This window comes from Hydra vulgaris, chromosome 06, assembly GCF_038396675.1.
Source record: "Hydra vulgaris chromosome 06, alternate assembly HydraT2T_AEP".
Classification (NCBI taxonomy): domain Eukaryota; kingdom Metazoa; phylum Cnidaria; class Hydrozoa; order Anthoathecata; family Hydridae; genus Hydra; species Hydra vulgaris.
The window spans coordinates 18,605,001-18,622,504 of NC_088925.1; the positions used below are offsets into that span (position 1 = coordinate 18,605,001).

At 28.8% G+C, this 17,504-nt stretch overlaps 2 protein-coding genes across 2 annotated transcripts in view; both read right to left on the bottom strand.

The window, feature by feature from the left end:
• The window catches only part of LOC100211805 (dynein regulatory complex subunit 5), a 47,622-nt gene extending 35,338 nt beyond the window's left edge, over positions 1-12,284 (bottom strand). Inside the window, exons 1-4 of the mRNA XM_065799446.1 lie at positions 12,180-12,284; positions 11,862-11,886; positions 11,603-11,654; positions 6,384-6,448 (exon numbers count right to left, since the gene is read on the bottom strand). Coding sequence (XP_065655518.1) covers positions 6,384-6,448; positions 11,603-11,634 — 97 coding nt within the window. The 5' untranslated portion in view covers positions 11,635-11,654; positions 11,862-11,886; positions 12,180-12,284. The remainder of the gene's footprint in view (positions 1-6,383; positions 6,449-11,602; positions 11,655-11,861; positions 11,887-12,179) is intronic.
• A 2,441-nt stretch (positions 12,285-14,725) lies between these two features.
• Positions 14,726-17,161, bottom strand: LOC136081253 (uncharacterized). The gene is made up of 2 exons (XM_065798554.1): positions 16,237-17,161; positions 14,726-14,925 (listed from the first exon to the last, which is right to left on the bottom strand). Exons 1-2 carry the CDS (start codon positions 17,159-17,161, stop codon positions 14,726-14,728), a joined length of 1,125 nt encoding a protein of 374 aa, XP_065654626.1.
• Positions 17,162-17,504: the final 343 nt, after the last annotated feature.

Sequence of the window (17,504 nt, forward strand, 5' to 3'; positions counted from 1 at the left end):
CAAAAAGAGCAAATTAAAAGGCTAGAACGTTTTTAAAAATATTCTGAATGTTTTTATTTCATCTTTTTAAAAATAAAATTCTCAATGATTGATTTTTATTATTTTTTTTCTGTATAACATGCGCAGAGTAGGGATTGCGATTTCCCAGACTTTTTCCATTCCCGGATAGCGGGAATTAGTTAAATTGTTCCCGGGATCCCGGGAAATTCCCGGGAAAATCTTCATCAGAGAAAATATAAATAACTAAATACACCTTTCTATTTTTCTATTTATTTTTTGTAACTGTTTACAACTTTAAAGTGACTTCTGAGAAAAACCAGTGCATCGAGATGAATGTCGATCAATCTAGTTCTATAGTTGGTAAAAAAAAATCCAGTTGAACTAAACACCCTTTCAGCTTTTACACTGGAAGGACGAATAGTTAAAAGCGCATTATAAAGCATATCTAAGTTATGCGATCTTTTATTAGTAGCTTCAAACAGATTGAATTCTTGACACATAATTGATTTATTGCACTTGACTTCAAAAACATCTTTTTTTTTTACAAATTTTTCTAATCTGGCAGCCATAGATTCAGATAACTGATTTATATCAATAATACTATTGTTAAGTTTTCTATCGCTATCTTTTTCTTTTGCTATATTTTCAATTATGGGAAAAAGTCGACCAGCTATTTCAATCGCTAAATTTATCATAACTGCTTTAGATGGCATGCTAAATAAGTCATCATCTATATCACTTTTTGAAGATTGTGGATTATCTAAAAATTTTAGTAAACCAACAAGATCTTTTTTTCTTCTTTGACATATTCTTTCAATTAAAGCATTTTTAAGATCTTTTGCTAGGTAGCAATCTTGAACATCAAGTTCTTTAACCATAAATTTTAATGTGTCATCAGCTGTTAATAAAGTTGCTTCCCTTCTGCAAATCATTTCAGAACCTAAGACAATAAGTTCCAGACTTTTTGCTAAATTTTCAATTACTGTAAGTTCATCATCAGACAACATTAGGTTTTCTAAACTGAAATCCACGAGAGATTTAAAAACTGCTTTTTTAACTTTAATAAATCTTTGAATCATGGTCAACATTGAATTCCAATGAGTTTTTGAATCCAAAATTAGCACTAGCTCTTGTTAAAATTCATTTTTAGAATAACGCTTTAAAGAATCCATTTTTAAAGGAGATCTTTTAAAAGTTACAACTATTTTTCTAACTTTAACAAGAACTTTATGAAGCTCAGGAACAAGATCAGGAACTTGGTCACTAATTTCATTTTGCTGATCCTCCTCCTCATCATAATCATCGTCATCATCAAAGACATCATCTTCAATATCTTGGTCATTAGTACTTTGATTATTATTTTTACCTTTTTTTTTATATATTACATCAACAATGGCTAAATGTATTGCGTGTGCAAAACAAAGTTGATATTCAGAAGGCGAAGTATATCCTAATTTTTCCATCAACAGAAGCACCATCAGTTGTTATGCAAACTACATCATTTGTAAGACTTACATTAAACATGTTTAATTTTTTGATGAGTAGTTCTAGGCAATCATTTGAATTGTGCGATCTTAACATTCGCTCTAATCCAAGATTAATAAAGCCTTCATTAAAGTGAAGATTTATATTCATAAATCTTCTGCCATGTTTTGAATATTCATCCAAATCTATACTAAACTTGCATTTTTTTTCTTTTATTTTGAGTATCTTTTTTTTATTTTCTTCGACTATTTCCAAATAATATATATATATAAGATTCATGATATCTGTTTTCGATTTAGGAAGAGTGAAGCCTTTATCACGAAGCAACTCACGAATTTGATCTGATTCAGTTATTGCATTAATAGAAAAACCATCAATCGCAGCAAAACGAGCCAATCGTTCTCCCAATGAAACTTTTTTTGTCATCAATTTTGGAATCAATTGTTAATTGAACACAACGTTTTTTAGTTGATGGTTCTTCTTCTTTATTTAAAATAATATTATGGATTTTTTCTAAATGCCTCTTCAATCCAACAGTGGAACCACCTTTGCATAGTAATATTTTTGTACAATGTTTGCATTGTGCCTCGTCTGTATTTTTAAGATCAAAATAACTCCAAACCTTCGAAGTTTTAAGATTTAAGGACATTTTTTTAAAAATTCCCAATGCGCTGCGATAAATTTTAATATGTAAACAATATAAATAAGCAATATTTCTTATGGTCCGGAAAACAAAAAATTCTGACTTTGGCGGGAAAGTTAAAAAAAGTGTGTACAAAAATCCCGGGATCCCGAAAAAAATTTCCCGGGAATCCGGGAAATTGGAATAAAATTTCTCCCTGGAATTTCCCGGGAACAAATTCCCGGGAAGAATCACTAGCGCAGAGTATTGCTATGTCAACTATCTTATACCTTGCTACTACATGGGAGTGTTGCTACATCAATTATCTTATAGCCATAAGGAAGTGCAGCTACATACTGAGGGTTTATTTGGGGCAGGCAGACTATTAAATAATAAAAAAAGTTTTTCCAGTCTTACAAATAATTTTTTTTTCAAAAACCTAAAACTGACCTGACAATTGTAAAATGACCAAGCAAGAGCAAATATATATAAATATATATATATATATTTAAATATATATATATATACAATTAATAATATATATATATATATATAATTATTAATATATATATATAATTATTAATATATATACAACTCTCGGAATTAGGGTCAGCATTCGGCAATGCCAACCTAACTGCCGAACTGAAAGTGTTTGAGGTCAGGAAAAAATTGCCGATCTTGTTTCTATGCTTTATGGTATATATATATATATATATATATATATATATATATATATATATATATATATATATATATATATATATATATATATACATAATTATTAATATACATATAAATTTATAATTATTAATATAATTAAAAAAAGACCTCCTAGGCAAAGACTTAAGGGGTAAACAGATTCCATCTGTTAACCAGCCTCACACCCCTTCTTCATCTATTAGGCTGGGGCAGATGTATTTTTAATACATTGTTTCCAGTTTAGGATGTTGAGTGCTGGATTTTCTTGACTCAATGCATGGGTTTTGCATGCGCCTCTGTTTTTATGACTAGGCAACTCATTCTATTATCTTCTAATAAGATGCAGCTCTAAAACTCAGTTTTATGGTTCTGAGGCCGGCTGGTAGTCAGGTTTCCCGAACTCTGTGGTAGCTCTCAAAACTATAAAACACAAAAAACCATCATCATCATCAAGTTCTCTAAACCTATCATTCATTAATATTCATGGTCTTCGAAGTAACTTTTCTTCAGTTGAGTCTTATCTCTTGCAAAGTTCACCAGACCAACTTGCTCTTTGAGAGACTAATTTAAGTTCAGTTATCTCATCTTGCAATCTTAGTGTTGATGGTTATCTTCCTTTAATTCGTAAAGACTCCAATACTCACATGCTTGGCCAGGGCATTTACATTCGTAAGAATTCACCTATTTGTCGTGAAACTAGGTGTGAATCCACAGACTATTCTTTTATGTGCTTTTATTTAGCACCACTTCACTCTATTGCCTTTATTTTTGTTCTATACCGCTCTCCTTCATCTCAAGACTGCACTCTTTTTGATGTTATTTTTGATCATATTGACCAAGCCCAATTTCTTTATCCATAAGCTAATATAGTTGTTGTTGGTGACTTAAATGCTCACCACTGTGAATGGCTTGGCTTTAGTGTCAGTGATTCTGCAGGCATTAAAGCCCACAACTTTTGCCTTTCTCAATCCCTAGCTCAAATAGTCAACTTTCCAAATCGCTTTCCAGACAACTCGAATCATTTACCTCCTCTACTTGACTTATGTCTTGTTTCTAATCCCAGTCAGTGCTCAGTTTCTCCACATTCACCCTTAGGTGCTTCTGATCACAGTTTGATCTCTCTAAAACTAATATCTCATTCTTCTTTATCACCTGAATCCCCCTATTATCATACCTCTTACGACTACCTTAAAGCTGACTGGGATTCTTTCCGTGATTTTCTTCGTGATGGCCCTTGGGTAGAAATCTTTTGTTTTCCTGTCGACCAATGTGCTTCTTACATAACTTCGTGGACTCAGGATGGCATGGAATCTTTTGTTCCCTCTCAAGAATTCTAGGTCAAGCCTCACTCTTCTCTATGGTTTTCCTCACACTGTGCTGCTGTGATTGCCAATCGAAACTATAAGCAAAACAATTCTCCAGAAAACAGATCCCTGTTTATTACTGCTAGAAACCATTGTAAAAAGGTTTTGTCTAACGCCAAAGCCCGCTATTCTCAGATCATGAAATCTCGCATCTCATCTCAAAAATTAGGCTCTCGTGACATCTGGAGAATCTTTAATAATATTAATAATAAGGGCAAATCTTTAACTCCACCTCTCTTGTATGGTTCAGACTTTGTCACCTCACCTAAAGACAAAGCTGAATTGTTCGCTAAAAACTTTTCATCAATATCATCTCTTGATTCCACTAGTTGCATTCTACCTGATATTGCCAACAAACAGGTTGATCCATTGCTTGACATTTGTATCACTCCAGCTTCTGTATCTAAATTGATTTCCTGCCTAGACTCTTCTACAGCTTGTGGCCCGGACAACATACCTGTTATTGTCTTGCAGAAGTGTTCTCCGGAGCTGTTGTCTATACTCTCAAAACTATTCAACAAGTGCTTATCAGAGTCTTGTTTTCCAGCCTGCTGGAAAGCGGCATCTGTTATCCCTATCTTCAAAAATTCTGGAGAGCAATCTTATTAGTCTAACTACCGTCCCATAAGTCTTCTTCCTATCATAAGCAAGGTTTTTGAATCTTTAATTAACAAACATTTAATTTCTCATCTTGAATCTAATAACTTACTTTCTGACCATCAATATGGATTTCGATCTTCTCATTCTACAGCTGATTTGCTAACAGTAATAACCAATAGGTTTTATTGTGCATTAGATAAAGGTGGAGAGGTTAAGGCCATTGCTCATGACATTTCAAAAGCTTTTGATAAAGTTTGGCATGCTGGTCTTCTCCATAAGCTTTTTTCTTATGGGGTATCTGGCAACATCTTTAAGATTATTGAATCCTAACTTTCCAATCGTAGTATAAAAGTTGTCGTCGATGGACAGCACTCTTCTTCTTATTTTGTAACTTCAGGGGTTCTTCAAGGTTCTATCTTTGGCCCTATACTCTTTTTAATTTACATTAACGATCTTCCAGATGTTCTCACATCTAAGGTGGCATTGTTTGGTGATGAAACTCCCATTTATTCTTGTTGTGATAAGTAACCAACACTCTCTGATTGCTTGGAGGGGGCATTTGAGCTTGAAAAAGATCTCACTTCTGCTACAGAATGGGGCTCACAGTGGCTGGTGAACTTCAATACAGATAAAACTCAATTTTTTTCAGCCAATTGTAATCGCAATAAGTTAGATCTTCCTATATTTATGAACGGTGATGTACTCAATGAGTCATCTAATCTTCATCTTCTAGGATTATTTCTTACTTCCGATCTTTCTTGGAAACCATATATCAAATCATTTGCAAAATTAGCATCTGCTAAGGTTGCATCCCTTTATCGAGCTCGACACTTTTTTACTTCGGATTCTATTCTCTAACTCTATAAATCTCAAATTCAGCCTTGTATGGAATACTGTTGCCATATCTGGGGTGGATCTTCTAATGATGCCCTTTCTCATTTAGACAAGGTGCAAAAACGCATTGTAAACATAGTTGGACCTGCTCTTGCAGCTAACCTCTAACCATTATCACATCGTCGTAATGTTGCTTCTCTTTGTCTTTTTTACAAATACTCTAATGGGCACTGCACTAAAGAGCTTGCGCCTCTTGTGCCACCTACTAAAATTGATTCTTGTGTTACTTGTCATTTAAATAAGTCTCATCCTTTTTCTGTGACTGTTCCAAAGTGCTCTAAAAATGCTTATTCTTCTAGTTTTTTTCCTAGAGCATCGGCTCTTTGGAATTCGCTTCCTCCATCTTACTTTTCTGTTTCATATAATTTGCAATCCTTTAAGTTGTCCGTCAATCGTTATCTTGCTCGATAATCTTCATTTTTTCTCTTCCAGTAACTTTCAACTTTAATTAGTGGTTGCTTGCAGCCTTATTGGAAGCGAAGATGTTTGAAAAAAAAAAAAAAATCAAAAATATAACTTTAAGTAAGTTATGTTTTTTGACTGCTTCAAAATTATTTTTGGTGGGAAAATTTATGACGATCTATTTTTTAAATAACATATAAAATAGAACATATTATTACATTATTGGTAGAATGCTATATTGACATATGATTAAATAATACTCCGTAATAAAATAGATTATTATTGCTTTAAAAAAATGACAACATATAAAGCATTACTTGCAAAATTCTTTACTATACTTGAAAGACATAACTTTGTTAAATCTGGGATAGTAGCTAAATTCCTTTAAAAAAAGAAAATTTATATACATGTATGTTTGTATGTATATTTGTGTGTAAACAAATATACATATACATATGTATATATGTTACATACATGTGTGTAAACACATGTATGTAACATATATATATATATATATATATATATATATATATATATATATATATATATATATATATATATATATATATATATATATATATATATATATATATATATATATATATATATGTATATATATAGATAGATACAGATATATATACATACATATATATATATATATATATATATATATATATATATATATATATATATATATATATATATATACATATATATATGTATATATATATAGATATATAGATATATATAAATATATATATATATATATATACATAAATATGTATGTGTGTAAATATATACATATACATAAATAAACATATATACATATATATATATATATATGTTTACACACATGTGCGTAAACATACATATATATAAAAATATATATATATGTATATACATGTATATGTAAGTATATATATATACATATATATACATACATACATATATATATATGTGTGTGTAGATATATGCATAAATAAATAAATGACTCATAATGACTCTTTGTTTCGTTAAGAGCCACAAAACTACAAAAGCTCAAATTAATAGATTAAATTAAAAACTTAGATGGATTTTTTTTTTTTTTTTGTTAAATAAAAACATTCTGAATGTTTTTAGTTTTATTTTTTTACTGTTTACATACATCGACTGACAAATAAGTAGCACATGCAAGGAGTGCTGGTACATGGACTGACAAATAGGTAAAACATGTGAGGAGTGTTGCTACATTGACTGACAAATAGGTGATCATGCAAGGAGTGATGCTACATCAACTGACAAATAAATAAACATGCAACGAAGTGCCTCTAAATATATAAATATATACATATATATATTTATATATATATATATATATATATATATATATATATATATATATATATACATATATATATATATATATATATATATATATATATATATACATATATATATATATATATATATATATATATATATATATATATATATATATATATATATATATATATATATATATATATATATATACATATACATATACATATATTTTCCTTAATAATCAGGGATCTTTCATTTTTTTATTTTTTGAACTGAAACTCCAGCCAACTCACTAAGTTAATTTTCAACAACAAAAAAACATGGCCATAAAATTTATATCTTGGTTACCACACCGCATACACAATTAGATTACAAAACAAGATATTTTAATGCAATACTAAATATATTTAATTAATCATTGGAAAAAATCAAACATTACTCCCATTTTTAAGAAAGGTGTTTATCACATGAGTATTTGATAGAAATTGTCGAAGGCATGGACCACACAATTACAACTACAACTATTAAATGTGACCTTGAAATTCTTATCTCAAACAACCTGAAAGTCAGGGCACAAGTTGAAAAAGCAGCATCCACAGCCAATTGCATGTTAGGAAGGCTAAAAAATGCTTTACACAGTAGAAACTTAACTTTGTGACGCTCACTCTATATAACGTATGTTTTGTCACATCTAGAATTCGCCATTCAAGCTTGGTCCTCATATCTCAAAACAGACATTAAGTTACTTGAGGATGTTCAAGACCATGTTTCTAAGACAATATCATCTATCAGTCATTTGGATAAAATAAAGCGCCTGCAGATACTCAAACTTACCACCCTAAAAGAATGTCGCTTACCTGAAGATATAATCAAATAATTCAAGATTTTCATTAACAACATTGACAAATTTTATTTTTTGGTCCAACAGCATCAACTAATTGAGCTTGAAGTGTACAACCTGTGCAGCTATAACAAGCAGCTCGACTATCAATTCGTAAGAGGATGTGAGGAGAGATCAAACTTTTTCACAAACAGAGTTGTGGTCCATTGGAACTCTCTCACACAGCACACTGTAAACGCTCCAACTTTGAATACATTTAAAGATTGGATTTCGATGTGATAAACTGTTAAATCAGCATAGTGACTCCTGGAAAAGTCTCTTTATTAAATTAATTATTTAAGAATTAAATATATAAATTTATATTTTTTATTATTGTTACAGCATTATTGCAGTCAAATTGTATTAATTTTGTTACTGAATATATCAAACTCAAACTCATATAGATTTTAAAGCAATAATAAAATATATAGAAATGTTTTGTATGCCCCCTAAAACCTATAATGTAATAATACTAGCAGTAGTTAGTAGAGCAATAATAGTTTCACTGTGACTGGAAAACAAGTGAGTATGTCTTGCATACAATAACAGCATGATTCTTTAATCCTATTTTTATTGCATTCTTCCAATTTTCCTGTAGGAGAGCCTGGCGCTAAACTAATTAAAACTAAAATTTTCAATTCTCCTACATAAAAAAGAGGAGAATGACAACCTCACAACTTTTCTAATTGTTTTTTGCTAAATCTTTTTCAGTTTTGAACTTATTTATGTTTTTTGTTACAATGGCTTCTTTTGTAAAATTGTTACATGAGTGCTTTTGTTAAGAAATTGTATCTTGGGTTACATCTTGTGATTTCTTTTGAATATCTCATTTAATTTTCTGTTATTCTTTAGCCAGATTAAAAAATTGGTTTGTTTATTAGTTTTGCTTTTTCATAGTCATTAAAAATTTAGATAATTGTTTTAGAACTCCTCTTTTTCTTCTTGTTTCAAGAGTTCAAGAGTTGACCCAAGAACTGGTCAGGTTCAAGATCAGCAAGATCACCCTACTACTGGTATCATGTAACCCAGTACTACCTGCCCCCATGCTTTACTGCCATGTAGGGTTTTTTACTTTTTTTAGGAAAAAACAAGGAGAAACTAAATCCCACGCAAAAATCCCCTACCTTAGGGTTTTTGGTTGAGAAATGTTTGAGATGGTGTCTTAATAAGAATACTCATCTAGGGCAGATGTTAACTGCATCCAGCTACTGTCTTGTAGAAGATCAATTTTTAAATAAAGGTAGGCAAAGACTTTAGGAATAAGCAGAATAGTTCTGCTAAACAGCCTCTAACCCTTTCTTCATCTAATAGGCTGGCATAGATGCAAAACTGTGTTATATTGCTTCCTGCCTAGGATGATGAATGCTTGATTTTGACTCTACTCATAGGTTGTTGCTTGTGCCTCCATGATAATGGCTATGCAACTCTTCCTACTATCTCCTAATAAGAGTACAGCTTTAAAATACAGTTTAATGGTTCTGAGGCCGGCTGGTTGTACGGTTTTCCAAACACTGTGGTAGCTCTCAGAGAGGCTGATTCCATCAGCAGCTGCAAAATATCAAAGTATTAACAGTGTCATGTAGCACATGGATGGTCCCTGCTAATGCTTTTGGTGCGCATTGTTGAGGCTACATAAAGAGCCCTTAGTTACAACTTAGGGTTAATTAACAGGAGTGAGACAACTGCATAGCTCATTGTCATTTATACTTGCAGATCTTAATTGCTTGACTATGAAAGAACAAATGGATTCAATAGATCTCTACTTTTTGCACAAAAAGTAAAGATTTTTTATGGTACTCACTCTTATTGCAAAATAAAATGTCCTAACCTTACTGAAAATATATCAAAACATGAGTGAGAAAACTGTACAACAACATTCTGATAAAGTTCAATGGCTGTCTATTTCTTGATGATGAAACTTATGTCAAATTAAACTTTAGATAAATACCTGGTCACAGATTTATGCTGGCATTAAATGTGAAGCTGTAAGCGATAAATATAAATATACAAAGCTGGATAATTTTGTTGGATTTGGCAAGCAATATGTAGCTGCAACAAAAAATGCTATCTATAACCTAAAAGGCAATAAATCCTGAACTCTACAAGAAGGAGTGCCTGGAAAAATGTTTTCTATATATATATATATATATATATATATATATATATATATATATATATATATATATATATATATATATATATAAAATTTGATAAACACTCTTAAAGTTGTGTCAATTTTTTAGTGGCTATGCTTTTGTTTGATACAGTATGAAAGATACCTTAAAACTTTAAAATTGATTTTCTCAAAACATGTCCTATGGAAATACTATGGTATCTCACTGGTATAGCAATACATGATCATACACGTTATTCTAAATCATAAGTATCTAATAAAACTTGTTTCAACAAGAAGTATTTTAAATCAATTTTAGTCAAAGATAAGTTGTTTATCAATACATTCCTGCAAAAACAAAAATTACAAAGTACAAAAAAATTTATTTTTGAAAGTACACACAAATATAATTAGGTGATTTTAAGCAAAGCATGTCTGCTAAGGAATGTGATGTCAACTTTTATGGTAAAACTTTATTAAAACCAACATACAGTATAAATTTGAAAACACTCTTAAATTTATTGTGTTATGATATTTTTATTGTTACAAAGTAACAGTTAAAAAGCACATGATCAGGATTTAGTAATACAAATTTGGTTGGAGTATTTTGAAGTATCCAATTAATATATATAATAATAATAATAATAATTTAAATGCACACACTGAAATGCATATTATAGTGTTTGGAATAACTTCAGAAAGGATTATTGAACCATTTTTTTTTTGAAAATGACAAACAAGTTGCAGCTAATGCAACTTGTTTAAAGTCTTATGTGTATGTTAATATGTCAAGAGCTATCCAAGAGCTTGAGGCCAATATCCAAAAAAAGTAATTTTTTTGGATATTGGCCTCAAGCCAAAATCCAGTGAGGCCACTGGGACCTGATATAATAAAAAAAAATTATGGAAAATACTATGGAAAGAGCATACCATAGCAAAGCAAACAACAGGCATCATTTGAAAAATATTATTTTCAAAACATAATGTGAACATATTTCCAAACTATAATTTAAATGCTTGTAAAGGCCAACATTATATAAAATCAGAAAGATAAGTTAATCATTAAACAAATCATAACATTACTTATGCATCACCAGGTAACATGACATGTATATAAATGGTAATAAAATGTTAAATTTAAGATATTATTAAGTTATTTTCTATATTTGTTTTATTAACTTCTATTAGTTTTTATCTTATGTATGTTTGTAGAAACAAAAAATTTTAATAGAAAATATTACCATTCAGAATCTTCTGCAATAGTTCTTCTCATTTGATAGCAATGCAAAAATTCTGCATATGTTTAAAATAAATATTATTTAAAGGATGCACTTATTTTGTTGGCAATAAATAGAATATACTAATAAATAAAAAATAAAATCTGATTTTAACAAACATTACAATAGGTTATAAAAGTGCTCAACTATTTGTTTCAACTATTAATTTAACTTTAATAATTAAAACATTAAATATATTCTATTTTTAAATATTATTACTAACCTTTTTGACTTTACTCGCTACAGTACTATAAAAATCAAAATTATTTCAACCAATACAAATATAATGTGGATAATTTAGGTTATTTAACAATCAAACAAAAATTTTAAACAAAAAAAGTTCCAGTTATAAGTTAAAGAACTTAGCACGTGCTATAGTACATTCTTCAAGTATAACTGGAACTTAAGTACAACACTAATAAAATAACAATTGATATAGTCTTGTAAATTTTACAGCACAGCTACACCGTGTATATTACAACATAACTAAACATAATCTTAAACATAATTTGAAAATATTCAAATATAAATAATCTTTTACCATGTAACTGTTATTAAATCACTTTTCAATTGTTTTTAAGTTGTTGAGGACAAAGATTTGTTTATCTTAGAAACGTTTGCATGAACCGTGGTATAAAAAATAAAACGGGCATATACCGGTTTATATATACCGGTCTATATATACCGGTATACGCCCTGATCTATATATACCGGTATACGCCCTGATAAAATTTTGTAACTCGTTATTTTAAAGTTACGGTTTGCGATGGAAATTTTAAAAATAATTTGCAATAGAAATCAAAATAAATCTTTACAGGTAAAAAGACCTCAGAAATTTAGGTTGGATATAAACCAACATAGAACTTGATTTTCTTAATTAAATTCTGAAAGCTTTGAATAATTTGAATAAAGAATATAATGTTAAGTCATAAATCAAAAAATATTACATGTAATCCTTAAAAAATATTCTAAGTTACGAAGACCTTGAAAAAAGTCTAAGTCTTTGCTGATCGTTTTTCTCATTGTAAACCTTACTTTATTGAAATAAGAATTTTAAATATATTTGAACTCAACGTCTTGAAAACTTGATGTTTTGTTTATATGTGGAAAAACAATCTATCTCCTCAAGTCTTTAAAGATCTCTTCAATTTAAAACCAACCAACAAATACGAACTTAGAAATATAAATTTTAAAAAAAAACCTTTTTGTCACATAAATTTTAATCAATTCTGTGTTGCCTATCGTGCGCCACACCTGTGGAATAAACTTGTTCTGCCAAATTTTGATTTTGATCTAACTAATTCTCTTCATCTTTTTAAAAACAAAGCAAAAAATTTTATTTTTTCACAAGATAACATTTTACAATATTACTAATCACTTGAAAAAATTTAATTTCTTGTTATTTTAACTTAACTTGTGAACTTTTTTATTTTTTATCACGTTTTGTATTTTATATTGTTTACAATATTTTGCTAGTTTATATTATTTACAGTTTAACTCGTGTAAAAGATTAATATATATGTATTCTTCATAATACCTTGCACTTCACAATTATTGTAAAAAAAATATATTAAAAAAGATGTAAAAAACTATATATTTTATTATATTTTATAAGGTCCCGATGACAAGATCCTTGTGATCTTCTTTCGGAAACCTAGTTTATATTGTTAGTCTGCTATATTTATATATTTGTAAAGGTATTTTAATAGTTTATTTTATTGTATGACGACTGACTTTGTAAACTGAAATAATAAAAATAAAAAAATAAAAAAAAAAGTCTACAAGCTATTAACGCATTTTTAAAAATAATTTTAAATATTTCTAGCCCTTCTGAAAATAAGTTGGCAGAACCTTATCAGAAATGTTGCCTTAAGACTTCAAAAACAGTGCTAAAAAGATGCGTGCGCAGAATAAATCCAATTTTCTTTAAATCGCCTTTTAAAATACCTAGCATTTTGAGGTGCTGCACCTAACGTTTTGAGGTACCAAATCAAAAACTATATAACAAACTTAAGTGATTACTTTTTATAACTTTTTTTTAATAACATCAACAAACTTAAAAAAGATGTAATGAACAAAAAATATATAAAAATAAGATCCAGGTAAACTTTATTCCAAAATTATCAAATATAGAATGCTAGGTTGTAATCTGGATAAAATTACTTATAGGAATAAGGTCTTCAACGTTATCTTTATCAGTCTAAAACTGAAGGCATTTTTGGGTTCTGTTTCACAAAATGGTTTGACCATATTTGTTTTTAACAATTAGTAGAAAATCACTTAACAAAAATTTTTATTTAACACTGTGCTTCATCAATAAAGACTCATCAGAAATCCTTTTCTGATTTCAGGTTTCTGATAAGTCTTTATTGATGAAACACAGTGTTAAATGAAAAAGTTTTGAACAGAAAAATTATAAATTACTAGAAGAGAGGTTTTCTACTAATTTACAATTGCATTTAACATTGCCTTCTATTTTGTAGACTACATTTTAAAATTGTTTAAATGTATATATATATATATATATATATTTATATATATATATATATATATATATATATATATATATATATATATATATATATATATATATATATATATATATATATATATATATATATATAAATTCTAATAAATAAGACAATTTTTTTAATATTTGTTAAAATAATTTATTTTGTAAAATACATGCTTCGACAATATCATAGCCACCATCAGTTAAAATATATTAAAATGCTTAAATCAAATTTGTAAAATTAAGTTGAACTAATAAAGACCTTATAATAAAAAGTACATTAAAAATCCAATTAAAAAATGTAACAAATGTTTTAAAAAAGATAAAAGAACAGGTAATGTTAAAAGAAACTAGATTACATGGTTCATTTTTTATTAATAGTGGGTTTTTTCCACTCTATGTACATACTTTCTTTGAGTTTTAATATAAATTTGTTGGAGGCCGAATCCAAAATTGAAAACTTAGCTTGATTAAAACTATTAAAACAGCTTTCATTTGAATGAATATGTTTATAAATGTGTGAGTTTCTATCCCTTTTTTGGTGCTCAATTATTCATGTCTTTAAATGTTTTAAATTAATGTAGTAGTTTTGCCAATATAACAGAATTTACAGTAGTTTCGCCACTATAACAGGATTTACAGACTGTACATTCAAATGATTTGAGCCATTTATCTTCAAAATCTCCCATGAAAAGATTAGTAAGAACAGGTGCAAAGGGAGAACCCATAGCAACACCATCAATTTGGTCATAAATTTGTCCTTTGGAGAAAATGACTTTAAGATGTTGCAAAATTAAAGAGTTTTTTTAAACCACTTTTATTAATTTTAAGATTAACTTTACTATTTATAATGCTACTGACGGCAATATCTATTGTTTCATGTAGTGGAATATTGGTGTATAAACTTGTAATATCGTAAGATACTAAGAAATGTTTATGAAGGCTAGCTTGGTTTACTTCTTAGAAAAAGTGAAAGAATCTTTAGTGCAGAATTCCGAAGGTATTAGTGGAGATAGTAGTTCTCTAAGAAATTTAGCTAATTGATAATTATAAGTACCAATGTATGATACGATAGGTCTAAAACTTATATTATTGTTAGAAGAAATCATCCTATGTAATTTTAGAAGACCATAGATGTGGACTAGACGAGAGCCTGAAGTATCTATTTTATTATAATTGGACTTATCAAAGAAACCTTTTTTCTTGAGTTTCCTTAAAAAGATTTGAAGTTGTGTTTCTCTAGTGATAATGACATCTTTTTTAAATGGTGCGGTTCTTCTAGATAAAAAATTTATGACAAAGGTCTCTACAAAATTATTAATATTCCATCTAAATTTATAAAAACTTTTATAAGAATATTTATAGATTTTGTGCTGAAGAGAAACTTTGTATATATATATACATATATTTATATATATATAATATATATATAAAAATATATATATATATATATATATATATATATATACATATATATATATATTTATATATATATAAATATACATATATATATATATGTATGTATATATATATATATATATGTATACATATATATATATATATATATATATATATATATATATATATATATATATATATATATATATATATATGTATGTATGCATATATAAGTATATATATAGGGCCGTCCTAAATAGGGAAGGGGTGTAGGCAGGGGCGTTGCGTGAGAAAATTCCAGGGGGGGGAGGGTTAAGAGACCTTGTTTTTTCCAACTGCTTCACATAGTTTTCACAACTATTTTTTATAATTCAAGAATTCAAGAAATCAATTTCTGTCCTATTTACAAAATCTACTGATTGTTTTACTACACTGCACTCACTCTCATGAATTGCCAATTATCAGTATTTATTAACTTCTATTAACAAAACTTCCTTTACATATATACAAAATATTCAATTCAAAAAACGTCTAAAAGTTTTATCCATTCATAGTGAAATTGTATCAATCCAAAAGAACACAATTTATAAATCCAATAAACTTTACAAACCATTCTGGCAGCATATATAGCAGTTTAAAATTTTACGGAAATGGATACAAAGGAATATGGAAAATATTATTTTATTACAAGACTTATACGCAAAATATTTTATCATCAGTCTATCATTTTTTGTCTGCTGTTTGATTTTAATATGACGTTTCTTTAATTGAACCCATCGTTTAACAAGATGTTCGGGGTTAACTCCTTTACAAAGTTCTTTTTCGCACTTCAGTAGCATAAGACTATCCAATCTCTCGTCACTCATTGTTGTTTTCAGAAGTGATTTTACAATCTTGAGTTGGCTGAAAGAACGCTCATTTGATGCTACACCATAAGCAGCTGTGATTACAAAAATGCATCGTTTATGGGCTTGTTTCAGTATATTCTTTAACTTCACAACATGGTACAAAATGTCTTTCAGCGTCTTGGCTAGTATTCTTGATGACTTAAAATCTTCATCACCTTCTTCATAACAGATATCTATCAAAATTTCCATCTGGCCTTTCAGCACATGGACGTCTGGAATATAATCCTTGTATCCAGGAGGAAAAAGTTTGTTTGCTTTTGTTAAGTTTTCAATACTCAAATTATCTTTATTTAACGGAAAACTAAAAACTTTGGTGATAGGAGCAAATATTTCCTTTAATGCTACCGAGTTTTCGGTTAAACCCATGGCTAGAGAGTATATGACCTCTTTGAATTCTTTCCGGTAAAAAGCTTTCATCTCCATTGCTATTAATCTATGGTGTCGTTCGTAATCGTTTTCTGCATCAATGTGTAATTTCCTAGAAAATATTACTGCACTTTCAATCAAATTATTCATGGCATCTGTATCGTTACTGATATTTTGTATGTACTTGGCAGTACTTTCAATTACATTAATACTGTCAATGACATTGAAGTTTGGACTTTCTAAGATTTCTGTTAATATTTTTATCTTCTCAATGATATTCTTCATGAAGAAAAGAGTACTAATGAAATCAAAAGTTGTTACTTTTTTCAGAAGTCCCATTGCCTTAGTTCTCGTGTTAGTATCAAAAATCTTATTATTTTAGATGATCTGAAGAAGATCAATAACCTTTTCTAAACACTGATTTAAAGCCTTAACAGATTTTGCTCGTGCGGTCCATCTTGTTCTAGACAGGTTTACAAGCTGTATTGCACAGTCAATGTCTTCAAGTTTTTCTTTTAAATGACTAAATCTTTTTGTGCTTGATGTGAAGAAAACATGCAACTGTTTGAGGACATTAAACAATTCTTACAGTCCTTATGTGACATATCGGGAGTAGTGTCAGCCATCACGGAAAAAAAATTGGAGCTATTAATTTCATCAATGATCTTACTCTTTAATTCAG